This window comes from Chanos chanos, chromosome 16 (assembly GCF_902362185.1).
Source record: "Chanos chanos chromosome 16, fChaCha1.1, whole genome shotgun sequence".
NCBI classification, from domain to species: Eukaryota; Metazoa; Chordata; class Actinopteri; order Gonorynchiformes; family Chanidae; genus Chanos; species Chanos chanos.
In genome coordinates this window covers 11,520,444-11,543,527 of record NC_044510.1, presented here as the reverse complement: position 1 = coordinate 11,543,527, position 23,084 = coordinate 11,520,444, and the positions used below count along the sequence as shown (strand labels likewise).

Below are 23,084 nucleotides of genomic sequence, written 5' to 3'. Positions count from 1 at the left end.
ATGTTAAATAAAATATGGACTTGAATGCTTATAATCATAGTCAAATCTGTACAGACATCACCTATACCATAGGACTTGTTACCACGGTAACATAAAGATGCAGGCGAAGAGTACAAACGGTGCTTTGAATGTTTCTAAAACATTACGTTAAGAGGCATTGTGCCGCTGAACAGTGATTTTGCACCGAGAAGAACACGTGAGCACTACCTTAGAAATAGCAGTACACCAGGAGGAAATGCAGACATGATCAAATCAGTACCTCTGTTTTAAGTCCGACGAGCACGCGTGCTGCTCTGGATGTTTCTGCCAATGCATGGATTCAGCAAATAGCGCACAAAAGCTGTTAACTTACCCGACCACTATTAAGGTAAGGACACAATGGTGAAAAATTAGGCTTTTTAGCAGCGGTTGAGCACAGTGGTTAATGCAAAGCGCTTGTGTCCCCCTTTAATCGTTAATGCTGTTGATGCCAAGGGCAGAAAAAGATAACACAGTGTACACAGCAAACCTAATTTAGTATGACTTTTCCACTTTGATAGTCTCTTAACTGACTGAACCTGCACATGAGACACCAGAATCCCCATGTGAAGGCTAACATACTTAAAGAGTTTTTAATCTTGTCCCACTTCATATTAATCATCTCTAATACCTGGGTACTTACATAATAACTGCAAGGCTAAGAGCATTAGATGTTCCGTGTATACATTGTGGCATTTTATTCCATGGTCATTTTAATGCCATGTTACAGGTACAGAAGTATCTCACTTCCAATTTAATGGCATTACAGTCAAGTAAATACAAGTCTACGAATGAGGTTCAGCTCCTTGTCAAGCACAGTTTTAACATGTGCTTCAAAACAAGTTGACCCTGTTGCCACATATATGTCTTTATGTAGAAACAGGCAACAGTCTATAAAGCAGGGAATCCAAAAACTATGCAAGGCATTCACCATATCATTGTAGTCTCATGTTTCAAGCATGACATTTAAGTGGTTGTTAATTTAAATGAAGCATTGAAAGGAATATTTTTTGACTTTTAAAATTAGTCTTTTCAGACGCTGAGCATAAGACTAATTTAAGCTGCACAGATGTGAAGAGAGTCCTGTTATTAAAAAAAGAATAGCCTACTGGAGCAAAGTTTAATGCAATATATTGCCTGGTACAGCTGTACAGTATAGGACAATGGTTTTCATTGTTATAATGGCCATTGTGATAAATAATGCATAATAAGCGAATTCGTGAATGGAACGGACACCTGTGTCACTGTACACCTGTGACACAGTCCCGAGGACCGTAAATACAATCGGCCCCTTGGTTCTCGTGGTGCTTGCGCGCGCGCGAGATAGACTTCAGGGGCGGTGGCGCGCGGGAGGGAGGAGGATTTTTTTTTTTTTTTTTTTGCCATTGCGGCGGCGCGTGATATCCTTCCGCGGGAGTCTAGCGCGGCCCTTTCCCTCCCGACAACACAGGATGAGAACGAGCGGCATTGCTCCTTAGAGATCCTCTCCTACGTTAAGTAATTCTAGAAAGAAAATAGTACGTGGAAACTCATCAGCTGGGAAATATCGGGCTTTTGTGTTTTTCCTCGCGCGTTTCCTCATCTGCTTTATTCTTCTGGTACATAGGCTCAACACTGAAGAAATACAATCCGGTTTGACTTGTGCGCGGCAATCTAACTAGCCAGCTAGCGACTACTTCAGTGAAGAGTGGCTGGGACAGAATGGAGCTAATAACAATCCTCGAAAAAACTGTGTCTCCAGGTGATTGTTCTACGTTTTATATTTGTTTGTGTTGTGTAGGATCTAAACAGTACACACTTGTAACTTGTCACACTTGAATTGGATTTTGCTAACAGGAAAAAAGTTGTGTCGGATAAAGAGGGAGGGGAATGTGTTGCTAGCAAGGCGGCTAACGTTTCGGCCTGCTCACAACGCGGATGCGGCTTCACTATTCAGTTTACACACTCGTCAGCTAAATCGACTAGCTAACTTAGCAAGGTTGCAGTAGCACACGGGGGTATAGCATTTACTGTTACTCCTAGCCCATGATTTCCACGCTGTTGCTTACACGTCCATAAAGTTGTTTCTTGGGGTCGGCGTGGGCATTTATACGAGCTATAGAAATACACTGGTAAGCTAATTTCAGATAAACAGTCATTTCCGTCACGGTGGGTATGAATTTAGATCTGGTTGGTTTTTACCAACATGTTGTAGCATGCTTATGTTAGATGGGCTAACTAGCTTGAAGCGTTAGCTAAGGTGGTACAGCAGCGATGGTGGGAGAAATCTGAACTGGCCCACGTTTTGGTCTCAAGATGAAACATACATTGAGAATTTTTCATCTATAACAAGTAAATTGTAGGTTGCACATTTTATTCAGAGCTTAGTGACCTCACGTGAACCCAGAGACGTATCGGTTGAGTGTCAGTTTGCCTAGAACTAGCTTATTAGCTGAACATGAAAGTTGTCAGGGTTTCGTGCTTTACGGTTGGCAGGTTGCATAGCTAGCATAGTTGCTAACTTTGGTTCGATGCTTAACGCAATGAAACTTAATGTGACACCATGTAGTAAGTTAGCTTGTGTCGAATCAATAGCGAAACTATAGGCAGTTGAAAGCCATCAACTTTGTACTAGTGAGAACTTAGCGAGCTAGCAATTCAAATGGAGTGTATTCGAAAGCATTTTGGGGACGCGGCGCTCCGGCTTTTCTCAAACCTTCAATGCAGCTAGGACAAATGGACAGAAACTCAAATTATGCACTGTCTGACAAACGAATTTACCGTTCATTGGTGAGAGGAATTAGAACTGAGTTGCATTGGATTCTGACTAGCTAACTGGCCGGCTAGCCAACTTTGTAGTTTTCGTGCTTGCTGTGCACACTGCAACTAACATTTTTTCCCCCTCGCGCTCTGTTCAGATCGGAATGAGCTGGAGGCGGCGCAGAAGTTTTTGGAGCAGGCGGCGATTGAAAATTTGGTAAGTAGATTTTGCCTTATTTATGTCCTTGTGTTGATGTGGCTGCCGGTCACATCGGAGTCTGGCGCCAGAATAAGCTACAGTCGATGAGAACGCGTGGAACTGCCGGCGTCTAGGACAGGGCCCTTCCTGCCTCCACATTATGGCAGTGTCATGCCGCAGCTTTTGGGAATGAATGGATTCCGAACGCTGGGCGACCACGCTAGCCTGCTACACCCATAACTATAACCATCTGTCTACTGTCCCCCAGACATTTAGATGTTTGTTTTACGCAAATAACGCATCCGTATGGGGAATAGCACTTTTTTTGCCTCTATATGCTAACTATTTGACAAATCGATTGGCAGAAATCAGGAACGGTTTTCTGTTCGGCTCGAATGCCGGGGTGGATCTAGCCCCCCCCCTCTCCCACCCACCAGAAAAAAAAAACTGGGTCGTATGAAAAGAATGTGTTAGCCTCCTTATACCTCTAAATGATGGGACATTAATGACACACACTCACCACTGCAGATGAACCTTTTAAAGGCTCATTTTGAGAAAATTTTGTAGTGGTTGTAATGTGGGGCGAAGATATTTTGCTGACAAGTACTTTTTGTGCTGTACTTGATGCTCTAGCTCTAACTGGATATAGTTGGTGTGTAGGTAGGTTCCCTAGGCAAAATGATTTCTTGATGTGCATGATACCGCAGATGATTCTGAAACCAAGGTGAACATGTGGGAGGTACTCAACACACCAGTCTGTTCAGGAATGCTAGGAACAGGGTTGCCTGTAGAATTATGAAATACCCAGATTCATTTGGTTTCTCATCAGTCCCTGTTTTCGACCAACGGGGCAGCCTGGTTACCAGAACATACACCAGCACTGGTGTTTTATGGTATCTTCAGGTGGTGCAGAAATATGACTCATTTTCAGTTTGAATGATTACGAAGGTATCATATTTGGCATAAATGATATTTGATGCATATCGTACTGAAAAAGTAAAAAGAACAGATGAGGTAAAGGTTGGAGGATGTGCTGCAGTTGAAATTCAGCCTGTTTGAGGCTCAGGCTTATGTATCTTGTGTTGTCATGTTTATCTGTATAATTAGTCACCATCAAAAGTTGATTCGTCTTCGTAATCCAATCACTACTCAGCGTTATTTGGCTCATTTGCACGTAGGTATAAAATCTTGAGTCTTGAGGTTGAGACGGTTTGACCCAGCATGATCGGTTTCCTGTGATACATTTCCTGTTGGCTTTTACGATCTTAAACTGGATTGACAGAGCATTGCAAGTCTTGCTCGTTCTCTATCACTGTTCTATCATGAAGAGGAAGTTGTGTTTTTATTAAACCACGTTGTCACAGAAATGAAAGAAATGCCTGTCCGATCACCTCAGATTTTTGTCGGGGGTTTCCATCAGAGCGTTATTGCCACCTGCAGTTTTGAGTCAAGAGTGCAGTTCTATACCTGCTATATGTTTTTAGTTTTACAGTGCATGTACCGAAAGAAAGCAGTGTGTGAGGTGGCTCCCTCACAGATGCACGGAAAGTGTTGTTTGATGAACTTTCTTGTGGAGTCTTATTTAAGGAGAGGTTTGAATGTGTGGTGCATAATCCAGTCTTATTCTTGTGGATGTTTCATATGCTGCTTTAAAGCCCAGATAAAATATACACACCCACAGCTGATGCCATCTCTCGCTCTCTGTCTCTGTCTCTCTCACTCTCTCTTTCTGTCTCTGTCTCTCTCTTTCTCTTTCTCTCTCTCTCTCTCTCCCTCTCTCTCTCTCTCTCTCTCTCCCACAGCCCACTTTCCTGGTGGAGCTATCCAAGGTGTTGGCTAACCCAGGGAACACACAGGTAGCGCGCGTGGCTGCCGGCCTCCAGGTGAAGAACTCTCTGACCTCCAAGGACCCAGATGTGAAGACACGGTACCAACAGAGATGGCTGGCCATCGACGCCAACGCACGCAGGGAAATCAAGAACTATGTAGGCATTTCCCTTAGCTCTGACAACCCAGTGTCCTCCTCTTTCACCTGTATGTCCGTTTAATCCCCCCCCCCCACTCTCTGTCACGCACTTCAATGACCATTTCTGACCACTCAATGTCATTGGCGCTTTTCTGTTTTCTGCATTTTTATGTATTTATTTATTTATTTTTATTATTATTATTATGGTTAATGTATAAATTTAGCCAAATGTCACAGGGCCTTTGACTAACAGCTGGGACTTTTCTTACTGTGTGAAAATTCACTTGTCCAGACAGAAGCCTTCTTTCCCTCCCTATTCACAGAAATGCCAGGATTGAAAACAAGGCCTTCATGCATCTTTCTCCCCCCCCCCCCCCCCCCCCCCCCCCCACCCCCGGCAGGTTCTCCAAACCCTGGGCACAGAGACGTACCGGCCCAGTTCGGCCTCCCAGTGTGTGGCCGGAATCGCCTGCGCAGAGATCCCAGTCTCCCAGTGGCCAGAGCTCATCCCCCAGCTGGTGGCCAACGTGACAGACCCCAGCAGCACGGAGCACATGAAGGAGTCCACCCTGGAGGCCATCGGATACATCTGTCAGGACATCGTGAGTCTCTTTGGTCTCTCTCTCTCGGCACGACTGCCTCTGGTCTGATTTTTAAACCCACCTCTCGCTTTTTATCACAACAGGGCCAGCCCGACTCTTTTCCCCAAAGCCAAATTATTGTTATTATTATTGTTTTTATCAGCTTTTTAAGATTTTGGGTATCATTCAATGAAATGTTGTGTAAATGTCGTGGTTAATATTGGCGCACGAGCAAATGTGGGGAAAATGCATATGCGCTGGAAAAAAAAAGCCGCCCAGTGTTAAGAACAGCGAAGCCCCAGCCCCCTGAGAAGCCACTGGTGCTTCAAACAACTTTTGTTGATTTCACATAAATCTAGACAAATTCGTCTGTCGCGGTCATCTATCCAGTGGCCAGTGGCCATCTATCCTTGCCAACAGTCACAAGGATGTGAAAATAATCTTGGTATTTGTTTTTTTGCATAAAGTGCCCTGACATGACCTTTCAGGACTTTTGACACAGTACTTGATGCAACATTTTTATTCGCTCTGTCTACATGTTCACATCAGTGTCTGAATATGTAAGAGTCACAACTGTAAATTACACCGTTGCAGAGCTTACTGCTAACATGTTGACTCGCTAGCTAACCCTTATCGATGTATGCAGTCCCGTCACTGGACCCGAGTATGGGTAATCATATGGATACTTCTCCTCTCTGTTAATCCGTGCAAACTCTTATTTATGAAAGTATTAAAGCCCATTGCTGACACACACACACATGCGTCCGTGTGAGTAGGAGGCTGTTTTTAACAGACAGTCTCTGACATAACACCCTGACTCAGCCGGTACAGTGACACACAATTGCTCCCTGTGCTAATTATTTTCTCCCCTTTTTTTTTTACGTCTATTTTTGCGCCGTCCTGTAAATGCCAGCGTATATGGCTGGCGTAGGCTCGGCGTCACGGTACGGCGCGGGTTTCAGACGTTGACGCGGCTTGTAAATTAGCCTGCCGTCATCGAGATTCAGACACCGCTGCGGATTACGACTGGAACAGGAGAGAGGATTCTGTAAGGGCAAGGTTTGGCGACCACTGTCTCAGGTCTCAGTCCTCAGAACCAAGTGTGAGCCTCCAGAGGGCTGAGTGTTGTTATTGGCTGTGATCAGCGCCACTGGGCCTTGTCTGAAAACTCCAATAGCACGTGTCCTTTTTGTGCCCCCCCCCCCCCCCCCCCTTTTTCGGGGCTAGTCGGTCTCCTCCTTTAAAGACCTGCCAAACAGGCGTCACCACAGCGACTGCATCTTTTCCCCCAAAAGCTGCACACCAGTACAATCAGTATCTGCACATTACATTGGTGTTATATTAATAGTCCCTGAGCAGTAATTGTTTGTTCAGCGTCATCGGCTGGTTTAACCGGTATAAGAATTCAGTTACATATTGCCCAGAGTGTCACATTTTCAATCTTAGCTTCCTGTTAAGCTGCTTAACCACAGCCTATAGCTCAGAGGTAGAGGGGTGTGTGCCTGTGTGTGTGCGTGTGTGTGTGTGCGCGCGTAGGAGAAGCAGCAATAGATTTGTCATATAAACCTGTGGTTTGTCCTTGCAGGAACCTGAGCACCTCCAGGACAGCGCCAACCAGATCCTCACCGCCATCATCCAGGGAATGAGGAAGGAGGAACCCAGTAACAACGTCAAACTGGCCGCCACTAACGCACTGCTCAACTCACTGGAGTTCACCAAAGCTAACTTTGACAAGGAGGTACAACCTTCTCGAACTTTCTCAAGCGTGCGCGAACCGAAGAGGGAGTAGAAGATATTCAGCGTGTACATCAGGGACCCCGCTGTTTCGTCTTCGCTAGAGGAAAACGTTTTCCCAGTTAGAGTATTCTTGTTAGAGGTCGTGTCTGGTCTGTGAGGAGAAATCATGCACCACTCTGACAGTGCTGAAGTATAACCCTACCACAGTATCTGAGACCTGCCAAGACACGGTTCTAGAGAGATGTGTGGATATGTTTATGTAATACGTAGGCACGCAACGACGATTAAGAGTGCTGATCTTGGATCAGTAGATCATTTCCGCCAGTTATAGTATTTGTAAGGATTACAAAAGGAAAAAAAAAAAACAAAACGTTCCTACACGGACATTCTTACGCTAAGAAATTTTCTGTGTACAACCAAGAGCTCTCCTACCTTATAAGGGCACGTGGAAAGGCCAGCGCTCTGTTAATCAACCGGGCTTTTTTGGAAACCTGTTAAGTCACGCTCCCAAATTCACACACACACACGGGGGGGTTTTTCACCTAAGAAATACATTTAACACCTCTTTGATCATATACAAAGTTCTCTTTTTAAATGTCAGTTGTCACGGTGCCCACCAGAATAAAAACGTTGCGGCGTTTGTTTTTTGTTTTGTCTATTTTTTTGTCCCCTTCCAGACGGAGAGACACTTTATAATGCAGGTCGTTTGTGAGGCCACGCAGTGTCCAGACACCAGGGTGAGTATCTCGGCCCTCTCGGGTTTCATTCACCGTTAATAATCTGGAAAGAGATTACAGCTAAATGGCACGAACCGAAAACCGGTCCTCTGAACTCTGTCACACTGTCCGCCCAGGCCGTTTCTTTTGTGTATCAATTTACCCCCTTTTTTTTTTTTTTGGAATCCGTGACCACGGTAATCACAGTGTATTCTGATTCCGTTACGTTACTGAAACACCAGAGACAGGACCTCATGCGTTTTTTATTTTTTAATGTCCTCATTTCTCTGTTTAGTACTGGTCTGACAGTAAAAGGTTTCTGTGACCTGTCCCGCTGTAGGTACGAGTGGCTGCCTTACAGAATCTGGTGAAAATCATGTCCCTGTATTATCAGTACATGGAGACGTATATGGGTCCTGCCCTGTTTGCGGTGAGTCTAAAGACCATGAGAGCACACACACACACACACACCCCCCTTTGCTTTGTGTTCACAGCTTTAACTTCAAATTGTCATGAGTGTTCGTGGTCTTGATTATTCTGGGAGAATGTGGTTGCTCTTCTCAAATCCCGAGCTTTATTTTGTAAGCGTTTTGTTTGTTTGTTTATTAGTTTTAATCCTTCTTACAGATCACAATAGAAGCTATGAAAAGCGACATCGATGAAGTTGCCTTACAAGGAATCGAGTTCTGGTCCAACGTGTGCGACGAGGAGATGGATCTAGCCATCGAGGCGTCCGAGGTGAGCCAACGCTAAACCGGGCCTGTCCCTTTTCCCTCTCCCGCAGCTCAGCGCCTCCATGAGGCTCTCCGGGGCCCGGAACCCGGGACGCGCCGCCAGGACGGAATCCCCGGGAGCATTCTAGCTCCCGGCCTTTCCGGAATCGGAACCCGCAAAGACGCTTAATAATAACTCCATTCCAAACAGCCCGCTCGTCCTCAGCGTTAAGACCTTGTCTGTCTCACGGCCTGTCTTTTCTCTTTGTTTCTGTCCCAGGCGTCAGAACAAGGCCGCCCCCCGGAACACACGAGCAAGTTTTACGCCAAAGGAGCCTTGCAGTACCTTGTACCCATTCTCACTCAGACGCTTACCAAGCAGGTAAAATGGACTCTTTTTTTTTTTTTTTTTTTCCGTCCTCCTATCTTATTAAATCTCTGAGCTATCTAATAGAGCATCATCTCCTTGTCGTTTCATCTGCGAGCACTGAACTATTTTTGGACTAGATCAGTGAAAAGCGAATTGGCAGTGAGAGTCACAGAGACTGCTCATAGCTATCTGCTTTATCGTTGACTGTCAGCGTGAACAAAAAAGTGAATTTAAAGATTGTCTTTGGTGTTCAAGACACATTATGTAACAAACAGGAGCTTTTTGGGGTTTTTTTTGTTTTTTTCTTTTTTTGAGGGTGGGATCTGATGGTTGACTAAGCCAGAACAGGTCCGTCTCTCACAAGGTGACCTCTGTAATCAGTTCCATCGTTCACGTCGATGGGAAACGTGCGGCAAAACCTTTCAAGCTCCGCGTGCCTTTAAATCTGAAAGCGTCTCGTGCCTGACAGGGCTCCAGGCTATGACTAAAATAGTCGTACAGAACAGTGTTTTCCCCAATCCTGCTCCTGGAGGCCCACATCTCGGCGCATTCTAGATCTTTCTCCCTACTCCCGCCTCCTCCTTGCTTCAGCCAATCAAAGGCTCGATAATTAGCTGATGAGTTGAATCAGGAAGAGCGCAGCAGGGAGACATTTTAAAATGCGCAGCGCTTTGGAACGCCGGGAGAAGGGCCAAGAACTGACACGCGTGACTTAAAAACGACAGAAGGACAGACGGTTAAATAGCATCGATATAGCATCGTTTCCAACCGATACTCAAACCTGGACCGGCCTCCCAAAACCCTTCGGCAGGGTAAATTTTTACCTGTCCCTAATGATCTGATGTCGTTTTGAACATGGTGGGGGGTGGTATTTCATAGTTCGGTTGTGTCACCTTTAGGTTTGATTGAGATCTGGGTGGTTCTGATTTGACCGTCCGCTTCGGGGTCGTATCTTTTCCCCTCATATACGACAACCGCTTCTGGTATCAAACCCTGGCCTGGCTCTGCAGAGGGAAACCTCCCTCACCCAAACCCAGGAACACACTCACACGTGACTCAAAGTCTACTGTTAATTTGCGAACAGGAGCAAAAATAATCCAAATCCTTTACAGTTGCAACGCACGTACTAAAATCCTTTTGGGTCGGGGGCAGGTTTCAAATGCGTTCATTGTCCTCAAGTTGACTACTTTTCGTTGGCGCACAACAGGTTTAGTATGGAATCAGTGCTTCAAACAACCTAGAGAATGCCTTGACCTAGTTCTTTTTTTTTTTTTTTTTCCTCTCTCTTTTCTTTGGGAAAACATAGGTTTAAAACAACCGTGTCTGGTCTATGAGGAGAAATCATGCACCACTCTGACAGTGCTGAAGTATAACCCTACCACAGTATCTGAGACCTGCCAAGACACAGTTCTAGAGAGACACATTAAGCCCGTCGTATAAAGGCACAAAAAAACATCTGTTTTGTGGGGTTTTTATGTTTTTTTTTTTCCCTTAGACTTCTCCAAAAGTAGTACAGACTGACCTCTAGAGAGTTAAGAAGCGTGGACCGCTTGGTTCTTTTCCAGAACCCACATCGCCCCTTCTGTCTCTGAATGTCTCCATCGAGAGAAGTGACGAGCTGAGAGTTTTTATTTTCCTGCAATTATTACAACGTGTGTTTTGTGTGTGTGTTTGCGTGCGTGTGTTTGCGTGCGTGTTTGCGTGCGTGCGTGCGTGTGTTTGCGTGCGTGCGTGCGTGTGTTTGCGTGCGTGCGTGTGTTTGCGTGCGTGCGTGCGTGTTTTGTGTGCGTGCGTGTTTGTGTGCGTTTGCGTGCGCGTGTGTGGTGTGCGTGCGTGTGTGTTTTGTGTGCTCGTGTGCGTGTTTGCGTGTGTGTGTGTTTGCGTGTGCGTGCGTTTCGGGGCAGGATGAGAACGATGACGATGACGACTGGAACCCCTGTAAGGCGGCGGGCGTGTGCCTGATGCTGCTGGCCACCTGCTGCGAGGATGACGTGGTTCCCCACGTCCTGCCCTTCATCAAAGAGAACATCAAACACCCCGACTGGCGGTACCGCGACGCCTCCGTCATGGCCTTCGGCTCCATCCTGGAAGGACCCGAACTCAACCAACTCAAACCCCTTGTCATCCAGGTAACCCTGTGTGTGTGTGTGGGAAAGGGGGTGGTGGGGTTGGGTGGTTTTTTTTTTGTTTGTTTGTTTGGATTTTATTTATTTATTTATTTTTTACTTGGATGAGGTCTGACCGCATTTTAGTATTCGGCGCGGTACACGAATTCGTCGGTGTTCTTCCAAAATGCAGCAGACGTGAGGCATGTCCAAACAGATGCGGTCACTCAAACACTTTGTAATTGATTTAAAAAAAAAAAAAAAGAATGGGAGTTTTTTTTGTTTTTTTTTAACGCGTTGTTTCCACAGGTGCGGTGCTCAACTGTCTGGCCTCACGCTGAGTTGAAATTGAACTGGTAATAATAACATGGTGCTAAGTGAGAGAGTTTGGCTCGTAGAGGATTTGTCTGGTCTGTGAGGAGAAATCATGCACCACGCTGACGAGTGCTGATGCATAACCCTACCACAGTATCTGAGACCTGCTAAAACACTGAGACTCACCCCAGAGCCAAACCCACTCACCTCTTTAGTCAGTAAACTGATACAAAGCCCCAAAAAACAATGGGATAAGATGACACTTTGACATCCAGAACACAGGAGTCCGTTTTTGAGGGATGTATTAAAATGTACGTGTTATGTTTTTTGTGGCTTTGTTGTAGGGTTTGTCACTAAAGGAAAGGAACGTTTCGGTCACGAATATCTGAATATTTGCTGTGGACTATGAAGTCAAATTGTCAGTATGTCCAGAGCAGGTTTATTTTCCCCCTTATTAAACAGGCATCTCCGTTTGTGTGTGTGTGTGTGTGTGTGTGTGTGTGTGATTGGACAGGCCATGCCCACCCTCATCGAGCTAATGAAAGACCCCAGCGTGGTGGTGAGGGACACCACGGCCTGGACGGTGGGCCGGATCTGTGAGCTGCTGCCGGAGGCGGCCATAAACGAGGTGTACCTGGCCCCTCTCCTGCAGTGCCTGATCGAGGGCCTGGGGGCCGAGCCCCGCGTGGCATCCAACGTCTGCTGGGTAAGACACGCCCCAACCACAGACCCACTACCACTCTCTCCGTGACCCGGTCAAATTCATCACCTTTTCTGTTCCTAGGTGTTCTCTCCCCTGATTTATCGCATGATTTCATTTAAGCATTTTTTTTTAAAATTAATAATAGTGTTTGATTGTGTTTATGTATATGTGGAAGCTTTCAGCCACTAGTGGGAGTAGATGGGCTTTGAGCTCCGTCAGATAAGTACTTGAAGTGTATTAGGGAGAATATCACAGTACACAAGGTCGCTGTAATACGGCCGTCAATATCACGCTGAACCTGCCGAGGAGGAAGGAAGTGGCAGAGGAGAGCGTTCTGTGCTCTCGTCTTCTCGTAGCGGGAGTGGAAATGTGACGTAATGCGTTTTGACGCGTGCTCCGTGAAAAACGGTTTGTTTTTGTTCCCCCCCCGTTGTTCCCTCAGGCTTTCTCCAGCCTGGCCGAGGCCGCGTACGAAGCCACCGACGCTGCAGAAGACCAAGAAGAGCCCAGCACCTACTGCCTCTCCTCCTCCTTCGAGCTCATCGTACAGAAACTTCTGGAAACCACAGACAGGTACGTCCCTGTCTCGCGGCGGTCTCGTAAAAAACCCCGTTCAGAGCGTCCGTGAAAGTGTGTCCCGTCGAGCTGAGATTATGCAACATCAGTTTTGAGATGTACGAGTAACGTCAATCATGTCGTCCTCGTTAAATCAGTTCAGTTTACGTTGTCTGACTTCAAAAGCAGGAAAAATCAAAGGTTTCAAATACTTAAGCGTACAGCGTCGGGTCACCAGTGCGCTTAACCTTTGCTTAAAAGGTGATCCGACGAGCCGTATGTTTGGCCACAGCCAGTTACGGATGAGGAGGAGATGATGTTTTGGATCTGTCAGAACGTGTCTGGTCTATGAGGAGAAATCATGCACCACTCTGACAGTGCTGATGCATAACCCTACCACAGTATCTGAGACCTGCCAAGACACGGTTCTTAAGAGTCAAACGTCAGCACAGGAGGGGAAAAAAAAAAAAAAACGATCCCACATTAACACTCTCACGCTGAGAAGATCTCTAGTCAAAGCTCCTGTGTGAAACTGCTAACAGAGCCACTCTCAACTTTCCTCCTTTTACTCTCCCTCTCTCTCTCTCCCCCCACTCCCTCAGCCTGTCACTGAGGTATATCAGCAACAGAAAAAGCACCAAAGTTTCTTTTTTTCCTTTTTTTTCCCCCCATACATTTTATATTCAGTGCAGTAACTGCTATATTTGGACAAAGTGCATGGCTGATATCCATTGTTGGATTCGTTTGAATACGCGACCGCGAAGTCCGATTCCAGCAACGGCGCTCGGAAAGGCATCTGTGGAACAGTTTGCCAGCGCGCATAAGTTTGCCGTCCAGTTGCTTAGCAACCTCTTGGAGCGGCGCAGTACGGCCGGGCGCGGCGGAATCCGTAACGGCCTTTATCCTAAGCGTTCCTCTGCCCCCTCTCGTATTTTAACCACGGCCGAGAAAATGCACGGTTCAGCCACCACAAATTAAGATGACCAGCACCGCAAGAGATTTGGCCCGCTCTCCGGGCATCTTTCTCTGACGGTTCTCTCTCTGAGCTCTTTAGAACTGGGTTATGAATGAACCAAAAGACTCCTTTCAGAAAAGGCACAAGCAGTAAAGATCCTGAGGTGTTTGGTTTTTTTTTTTCTGCGTTCGTAGAACGTTTCTCGTTTGCCGTCCCTACGCGATAAAAGCCCGTTAGTTGGGACGCCGGCGTCCGGTAGCGCGCTGTATTGTAAAACCTGACTACCTTCCCTGCCGGCAGGCCGGACGGGCACCAGAACAACCTGCGCAGCGCGGCGTACGAAGCCCTGATGGAGATCGTCAAGAACAGCGCCAAAGACTGCTACCCAGCCGTGCAGAAGACCACCCTGGTCATTATGGAGCGCCTGCAGCAGGTCCTGCAGATGGAGGTGAGTCACACCGAGCCCTGGGCCCGAGAGCGCCCCCCCCGAAGCACCTGGGCCGTCGGGTCGCAATGGGACGTGCGCTTTGGGTGCAGGCTGTAGCAAACACACGTAGCAAACACAGCAACGATGTTTTTTTTCTACCCCTAGCTGTAGCTGTTTGCTGTTAATATGGCGGAATATCGAGTTGGTCATGGGTTTGCGGCAAGAACTCTGTTAGTGCCTGAGACCTGAAATATCTCCATTTTTAAAACAGGATGGTTGGTTGTCTTGTCATTGAATGTTGTAGTCCAGCAAGATTCTGTTGTACACCTGAATACTCTTCAGTCTGATGGTTTAGAGCAGGGGTCTCAAACTCTGGTCCTGGAGGGCCGGGGTCCTGCTGTTTTTCTTGTAGATCAACTAAATAGAATCTCTGATTGGCTGAAGAGTGTCCACACCTGTTTTCAAGGTGAAAATCAACAGGTAACTAAGAGGTGAAAACAAAAAGCAGCAGGACCCCGGCCCTCCAGGACCGGAGTTTGAGACCCCTGGTTTAGAGGCACTTTGAGACCTTCTCCAGTCGACTGAATCAACAACCTAAAGCATGTTTTACCTCTGCCTTACTTAGGAGTGTGACCCCTTCTCTATGAGAAGAGATTTTTTGTTTGTTTAAGAAAAGGGCGTAAAAGACTAGACTGGTTTAGCTGTAGAGCAGTACCTTTAGTGATGGTGGGCAGTAAAGAAAAGACGGTAGTGAAGACATGTAGATTTTGGTTTGTCACAGGTTCAGGTTGTCCCCACAGGGATGGTAGATGATTTTTACCCTGTGCCTCTATGTTTGAGGAGCACCCCTGTCTAACGAACGACTTTTTTTTTTTTTCTCCCCCTCCGTCCAGTCTCACATCCAGAGCACGTCAGACAGAATCCAGTTCAACGACCTGCAGTCCCTTCTCTGTGCAACCCTTCAGGTACCCATTTAACCACACCCCTACCCACATTATCATTTATACCAGATCTATATATACCTATACAAATAACCCTTCAGGTACCCGTTTAACCACACCCCTACCCACATTATCATTTATACCAGATCTATATATATACCTATACAAATAACCCTTCAGGTACCCATTTAACCACACCCCACCCACATTATCATTTATACCAGATCTATATATACCTATACAAATAACCCTTCAGGTACCCATTTAACCACACCCCTACCCACATTATCATTTATACCAGATCTATATATACCTATACAAATAACCCTTCAGGTACCCATTTAACCACACCCCACCCACATTATCATTTATACCAGATCTATATATACCTATACAAATGACCCTTCAGGTACCCATTTAACCACACCCCACCCACATGATCATTTATACCAGATATATATATATATATATATATACAAATAACCCCTCAGGTACCCATTTAACCACACCCCACCCACATTATCATTTATACCAGATCTATATATACCTATACAAATGACCCTTCAGGTACCCATTTAACCACACCCCTACCCACATTATCATTTATACCAGATCTATATATATACCTATACAAATAACCCCTCAGGTACCCATTTAACCACACCCCTACCCACATTATCATTTATACCAGATCTATATATATATACCTATACAAATAACCCTTCAGGTACCCATTTAACCACACCCCTACCCACATTATCATTTATACCAGATCTATATATACCTATACAAATGACCCTTCAGGTACCCATTTAACCACACCCCACCCACATGATCATTTATACCAGATATATATATATATATATATATACAAATAACCCCTCAGGTACCCATTTAACCACACCCCACCCACATTATCATTTATACCAGATCTATATATACCTATACAAATGACCCTTCAGGTACCCATTTAACCACACCCCTACCCACATTATCATTTATACCAGATCTATATATATACCTATACAAATAACCCCTCAGGTACCCATTTAACCACACCCCTACCCACATTATCATTTATACCAGATCTATATATATACCTATACAAATAACCCTTCAGGTACCCGTTTAACCACACCCCTACCCACATTATCATTTATACCAGATCTATATATATACCTATACAAATAACCCCTCAGGTACCCATTTAACCACACCCCTACCCACATTATCATTTATACCAGATCTATATATACCTATACAAATGACCCTTCAGGTACCCATTTAACCACACCCCTACCCACATTATCATTTATACCAGATCTATATATATACCTATACAAATGACCCTTCAGGTATATATATATATATATATATAAATAAATAAATAACCCTTCAGGAACCCCTTAAACACAGCCTTTCCCACATTATCATTCTAAGCATGTCTAAATATTTCTATCTCTAATGTAGTAAACCCAACACGTATGGACATCCTTATTTTAAACGCTGGTCAAACCAGACGGCTCAGCGTCTCTTATCCCGTGTCCGCCGCTCTTCCCACAGAACGTTTTGCGGAAGGTGCAGCACCAGGACGCCCTGCAGATCTCGGACGTGGTGATGGCGTCTCTGCTGCGGATGTTCCAGAGCACGGCGGGCTCGGGGGGCGTGCAGGAGGACGCGCTCATGGCCGTCAGCACCCTAGTGGAAGGTGAGGAACCGCTCGCTCATTCAGGATTTTTTTTCCTTTTTTTTTTTTTTTTAAATCTAGCCTGATGTAGTCGTCTTCCTCATTCAGTCGGTTCACTTCGAGGTTATACTGAGTAGTCATCATCTCCTGGTGTTATTGTCTTTCAGATATCTGTCTTACCTTGAACATTTTTTTTTTTTTTTTTGCATTCGAGGAAATGAGATTGCGCTGTCACTGATAGTCACTCGTTCAGATGTGTGGACTACAAAAACGAGCTGTTTTAAATTGATTTGGTTTTAGTTAAACAAAAGAGTTTCTTGTTCTTTTTTTTTTTGAGCAGACAAAAGCTGTGTTTGGATTGTCCACTCTCTCACTCACTGTGTAGTGTTTGCTGCATAGAAGACTCATTAGGGCATAAGGGCAGACAGCTGTCGATACATTTCAGACACTATTTGGGTGTTACGCTGCTATATAATTATACGCCGGATAGGCGTAATTATTTTCTCTGTCGCATAAACAAACGCCAGAGCATCAGACAGGTCGTAATGCTCGATGGTCTAAGTCGATGGATGTAGGGTACTGCTTTTGTACGCTACATTTTGCCTCGCGATGCTATATAGCGTTGTCAATTTACAGTTACAGAGAATTCGAACAGCGTTACAAAATGGCGGACTCACCATATAGCGGTCTGCGCAGCGGCTGAATGGACGTGCCGAACACAGCTAGGCTGACCTAAAAAAGGAGTCGCGTGTTATTCTGAGGACAGACAAACAACTTCCTGTCCAGTCGTTTGTAGGAGTCAAATTTAGACGTTGTCATCGCTGCCTTCTAACACAGGAAGTGATCGCGCGGCTTTTCTGTTCTCCCTCGGGCGCTAACTCACTGTCATTTTTCTCTTCTTTTTTTTTTTTTTTTTTGTCTTTTTAATCTCTACAGTACTGGGCAGTGACTTCTTGAAATACATGGATGCCTTCAAACCTTTCCTCGCTATCGGACTCAAAAACTACGCTGAATATCAGGTTTGGTTTCTTTCACATCTCACGTTTTTGAACAGTTCCAGCCCAAGAATTCTTTTTGTTCTCCGCTAAACATCAAGACCCAAACCTCAGAGGGGTGAATAACTCCATTGTCTCTCACTGACGACAGTTCCTCCTGCTGCCCGTAGCTTTGGCACGTCAGGATTTTATGTCGTCACAGACTAAACCAGAGTCTGTTTCACCCAGGGTGGGCCAGGTAGCGGGGACTGCCTCCCTCCACCCTGGTTTTTGCGGGACTCTACATACAGTTAGCTCAAATGTAATGTTTTGACGGCAAGACCGTATCTGGAAATGAAATTAAATGAGTCCCCCTCATTACTAGAGCATCAAACATTGTCTTTGTGCTGATGTAAATGTTTTAATACTTGCTCTGTTTGGAGCTTAAGTTTAGTCAGAGTTTTCTCTCTTTAAAGAAGTTCTCCAGGGCTTTGTGGCTCTCAGGTAGTGAGGTCACAAAGCAGACAAGTTTCTCAAGCGGATGTGACTCCCGTCACAGAAGCGCATCATCCGAACATCCAGATAACGAACTTGGCACGGAGGAGGCCGACTTTATCCTCTCGTTAATATTTAAACGGCACGTTATCTGAGTCGACCAAGTACGAGAGTAAGAGAGAAGGACGTCTGGTGTTTTGTGGAATGCAGCCCTGATTGCGTGTGTGTGTCTGCGTGCGTGCGTGCGTGTGTGTGTGTGTCCACAGGTGTGCCTGGCTGCTGTGGGCCTGGTGTGCGACCTGTGTCGGGCTCTGATGGCCAACATTTTGCCTTACTGCGATGAGATCATGCAGCTGCTGCTGGAGAACCTCGGAGTAAGTCCTCCCGGAGGATCCGTGCGAACCCCCGGGTCAAAAGTTTCCCTCCTCCCCCCGCTTTGGTTCGGTCGGGGCCCGGAACCCCGGTAACCAGGTTCTGCTCAGTGCCGCCGATACTGTAGGAAGGGCGCGCCGTGGCCTTTTCTGACTTTTGGCACTGAGTCGGCACCGACGTATCGGGTATTTGTGAAGTCCTTGAACTCCACACTTCAGAGCCAAATCCCAGCCTTAAATCCATTTCTCTACATTCTCATAAGCCTGTCTTAAATCCCCTTACTCGAACACCCTGGGTAAACGTTGAGGATTTTATGTCAGAAATACGCGTTGCAGTTTAAACAAGGCTGTCTCTTACCAGTCTCACTGATTCAGTCAGAATCTCCTCCATTATGGGTGATAACCTGTACTTCGGTTCTAAACGTACTGTCATTTATGTGAGCGTTGTCACAGTTTACTGTATGTTGTTGTGGAGGAAACGCATTTCTGTGACACACTGAAACTGATCTTTAACTGAAATGACATTCGTTTTCATGCGGGCTCTTTCTCTGTCGTTCCATGTCGTAACCCTCTGCATTGTGAGACACTCTGATCCAACAGGACTGAGACGTGTTCCCAAGTCTTTTAACGTGTGTGTGTGTGTGTGTGTGTGTGTGTGTGTGTGTGTGTGTGTGTTTCTGTGTGATTGCAGAATGAGAATGTACACAGGTCAGTGAAACCTCAGATCCTGTCTGCATTTGGTGATATCGCCCTTGCTATCGGAGGAGAGTTTAAGAAGTACTTGGAGATTGTTCTAGATACTCTGCAGCAGGCCTCTCAGGCACAAGTGGACAAGGTAATACACACACACACACACACACATTCACTCACTCGTTCTCTCACTCTCTTCACTTTCTTTAATTCTTAATTTGGTCATATGCATGCAGCAACACACACACACACACACACATTTTCACTGTCTCTGTTATGCGTCCTCACCTTCTGCAGGCTGCTTTTTTTTCCCCCTTCCCCTGACGACAGTTCCTCCTGCTGCTCGTAGTTTTGGCATGTCAGGATTTTATGTCGTCACAGACTAAACCCAGAGTCTGTTTCACCCAGGGTGGGCCAGGTAGCGGGGACTGCCTCCCTCCACCCTGGTTTTTGCGGGACTCTACAGTTTACAAAAAAAACCCCCCCAAAGCAGCTGTCCGTCCTCACGCTGCGCTGGTTCAGTCCTCGGGTTAACCATGTGTATTGTGTGGTCCTTGCCCAACAGACAGACTATGACATGGTGGACTACTTGAATGAGCTGAGAGAGGGCTGTTTAGAGGCTTACACAGGGATCATCCAGGGCCTGAAAGGAGACCAGGAAAACGTGCACCGTGAGTGGACATGCAGACACATCCATTTTAACTCCATGACCCCACACGCACACGCACGCACCTGTAACAGCGCACCCACCCACACACACGTCTACAGCAGCAGACCTGACCGCGCCTCAACTTTGTGTGGCTTTCCGTTCAGCCCTCCGTGGGCTGATTTGGACTCTCACACACACATAAGCGCTGTCCCACATTCATGTTTTTGTTCTGGCACAGCACCTCCTCCTTCAGAACGGTAGTTTCTGACAGTGCGTGATCTTTAAAACGTACTGTAATTTTCTGCTACGTTCTGTCATTGTATCGGTCTAACAACAACGAAAAAAGCTTGTCTGCCTGTTTATATGGCCGTGTAGTTTGTGGGTTAAAACATGTGTGGAAAATTGCGTCTATAGTGTCTGAGTCAGCGAAGGGGATTTTTGACACCCCCCCCCCTTCTCTCTCTCTCTCTCTCTCTCTCTCTCTCTCTCTCTCTCTCTCTCAGCTGACGTAATGCTGGTTCAGCCTCGCGTGGAGTTCATCCTCTCTTTTATCCACCATATCGCTGAGGACGAGGATCACTCTGACGGCGTGGTGGCCAACGCCGCCGGACTCATCGGGTAAATTCTTTTTTTCGAGCAGGTCCACAGCCTTTTTAAAAACCTGCCAAACGTACGAGACATCTGACAAGCCACCACAAGTCTCACTCACTGTCTCTGCGCGTGTGTGTGTTTGTCTCTTTCCCCACCTGTAGCGACCTTTGTACAGTCTTCGGCAAAGACGTGATGAAGCTGGTGGAGGTGAGGCCTCAGATCAACGACCTGCTGACGGAGGGTCGGAGGTCCAAGACCAGCAAAACCAAGACCTTGGCCACATGGGCCACCAAGGAGCTTCGCAAACTTAAGAGCCAAGCCTGGTAGGTACCACCGTCCCCCGAGATCCAGCCTTGCCTACCTCCTAACTCAGGCTGCGACTGAGAGATTAGCATGGGGGGGGGGGGGGGGGTGTGTGTGTGATGTGACTATAAAGGGGAGGGATGGGTTTTTCGAGCACCTCTCCAAAAAATATTCACTTGCCTTAATTTGAAGAGCTTGTGCCTGTGTCTTTCTTTTTTTCTTCTTTTACAGCAATTTTTTTTTCTCTCTCTCTCTCTTCCAGATTTCGAGCTGGTTGGGGAAACAGAAAAAATCCAACAATGAACAATGAAAAAAAAAAAAAACACCCCACTGGAATTTCTTCTGTCTTTTGCGCATACAAGTTAAAGCAGAAGTGAAGCGTGCGCTGAGATGAGTGTCTGAGAATATGAGCGAGTGAGAGCGAGCGAGCGAGAGAGAGAGAGAGAGCGAGCGAGAGAGAGAGAAAGAGTGAGAGAGAGAGAGAGAGAGAGCGAGCGAGGATTGACATCACACCACCTTCTGAGTACAATTCCAGCAGTCGCCGGCAGTCAAGCAGTCGCCCCCCCCTCCAAATAAACCTTTATTGCCCCTTTCCAGTTGCCCCCCCCCCCCCAAACCCCCTTTTCCTCCTGCCTCCTATGGACCGAACCTGACGTAACTTGGGACACCTCAAACCTGGATTGCTGTAACTGGCTAGTTGTATAGAAACTCTTTACAAACTTAAAAAAAAAAAAAAAAAATTAGTCAACCGCAGGATCTTAAGTAGGCGGGGGGGGGGGGGGGGGGGACTGCCAAAATGTGATTCCTTCTTTTTTTTTTTTTTGTTCTTTCTTTCTTTTTTTTTCCCCGCAAAAAGAAAAGAATGGACTTGACACGTTTTGCTCTTAAACGGATCTGTGGAAGAACCATTTCCGTTCGGTTTCTATTTTTTATTTTCTTTTTTTTTCCCCCCCTCCTTCTTTTGCGTTCATACAAAGCACTATATATAGATGGTTTGTGGACTCTGAACAGAAACGATACCCCTGTTTAACGCAACAATTACGCCCCCCCCCCCCCCCCAAAAAAAAAAAAATTACACAAAGTGTTGTTCGGCAATGGAAAAAAACAAAAGGTGAAGATTGCTGCTGGAGTTGATGATGGCTGTAAACGTGGGGGAATATTGGACGAACGAGTGTGTCTGCGTGAGTGAGGGAGAGGGGGGTTTTCTTTTTTTTTTTTTCTTTTCTTTTTTTTTTTGCTGTCTCTCTTATTCACCCCCCTCCCCTACCCCCCCCCCCCCCTTTATTTCAAAACTAAACGAATAATAACTAAGCGATTTAGTAAATAGCTTTGACACAACTTCAGTGAGACGCGTTTTTTTCGTAGCCTACGTGTGTGGGAGAGACTGGGGGCAAGCCGTCAGTCGGTGACCTTTGAGAAGCACTTGAGTGAATTTAGCAAAGAGGGGGGTAGTCCTTCTTTTGCTGCGGGCGAAATCACTGGCAAATGTTAAAACACCTATTTCTCTTTTTTTTTTCTTCTTTTTTTTTTTTTCCTTTTTGTTTTTTGTTTTGTTTTTTTGTTTTTGTTTGTTTGTTTTCTTCAAAAGGCATCGAAGTTGTTATCGGCTTCAGTGTGGTGGCTCTTAAGGTTATATCGACCCTCTCTTGCCGGTTTCCGGTAAAGAGAGAAGAAAACTAAGCATTTGGTGAGGCAAAAGACTACATGTTCCTATCTCGTAGCGCTGCGTTAGGAATATACACAAGGGAACCTTGCCTGCGCACAGAGTTTAAAAAAAAAAAAAAAAAAAAAGCACTAGATTTGACATAAAATACTGTCTCCTCGACTTTTAATTCAGGAAAGAGTGCCAAATCGATCCAAAACGGGCAAATAAAATGTTAACTTTTTTTTTTTTTTTGGACAGATGCAATATAGGACAAACCATGATGCAGTTGCTGTAAAGATGCAAATAAATAATAATAATAATAATAATAAAAAAAAACAGCTGTAATTGATCTCTGAGCTAGTTGATTGGGCTTTCATGTGCTTAGGTTTGGTTTTTTTCCATTTGTTGGTTTTTCGCTGCACTTAGTTGGAAAAGGGTCACTCACCAAGCTTGTTTAAAAAATAAAAAATTAAAAAAAGAAAAAAAAAAGGAGTGTGGATCGGAGACGTTTGTATAAGGTTATATTTTTCCATTGCTATGAAAGAGAAAAAAAAACAATAAAATGAAATAAAATGATATCAAACATTCCCCTAGCAGTTGTGGTACTTTGGTCTTTTTTTTTTTTTTCTTTTCCCTATT

The 23,084-nt window shown here is 45.6% G+C and overlaps 1 protein-coding gene and 2 non-coding genes across 4 annotated transcripts; all 3 read left to right on the top strand.

Moving 5' to 3' along the window:
• Positions 1 to 1,460: 1,460 nt before the first annotated feature.
• Positions 1,461 to 21,545, top strand: kpnb1 (karyopherin (importin) beta 1). 2 transcript variants are annotated; one of them, XM_030793550.1, is made up of 23 exons: positions 1,461 to 1,535; positions 1,625 to 1,759; positions 2,916 to 2,974; positions 4,759 to 4,941; positions 5,324 to 5,524; positions 7,089 to 7,241; positions 7,918 to 7,977; positions 8,297 to 8,386; positions 8,584 to 8,694; positions 8,950 to 9,051; positions 10,944 to 11,168; positions 11,974 to 12,165; positions 12,605 to 12,735; positions 13,973 to 14,120; positions 14,993 to 15,064; positions 16,604 to 16,748; positions 17,664 to 17,746; positions 18,463 to 18,570; positions 19,259 to 19,402; positions 19,823 to 19,928; positions 20,410 to 20,524; positions 20,659 to 20,820; positions 21,063 to 21,545. In XM_030793550.1, coding segments are annotated over exons 2-23 (2,631 nt in total). In that variant the 5' UTR covers positions 1,461 to 1,535; positions 1,625 to 1,719; the 3' UTR covers positions 21,064 to 21,545. The 2 variants fall into 2 exon arrangements, with proteins under 2 accessions (XP_030649410.1, XP_030649409.1); XM_030793549.1 differs by having other exon boundaries at positions 1,461 to 1,759.
• Positions 17,865 to 18,010, top strand: LOC115829944 (small nucleolar RNA SNORA79). The gene has a single exon (XR_004026017.1). It is a non-coding gene; the product is annotated as a small nucleolar RNA SNORA79 (small nucleolar RNA).
• Positions 19,579 to 19,725, top strand: LOC115829945 (small nucleolar RNA SNORA79). Its single transcript, XR_004026018.1, has one exon. It is a non-coding gene; the product is annotated as a small nucleolar RNA SNORA79 (small nucleolar RNA).
• Positions 21,546 to 23,084: the final 1,539 nt, after the last annotated feature.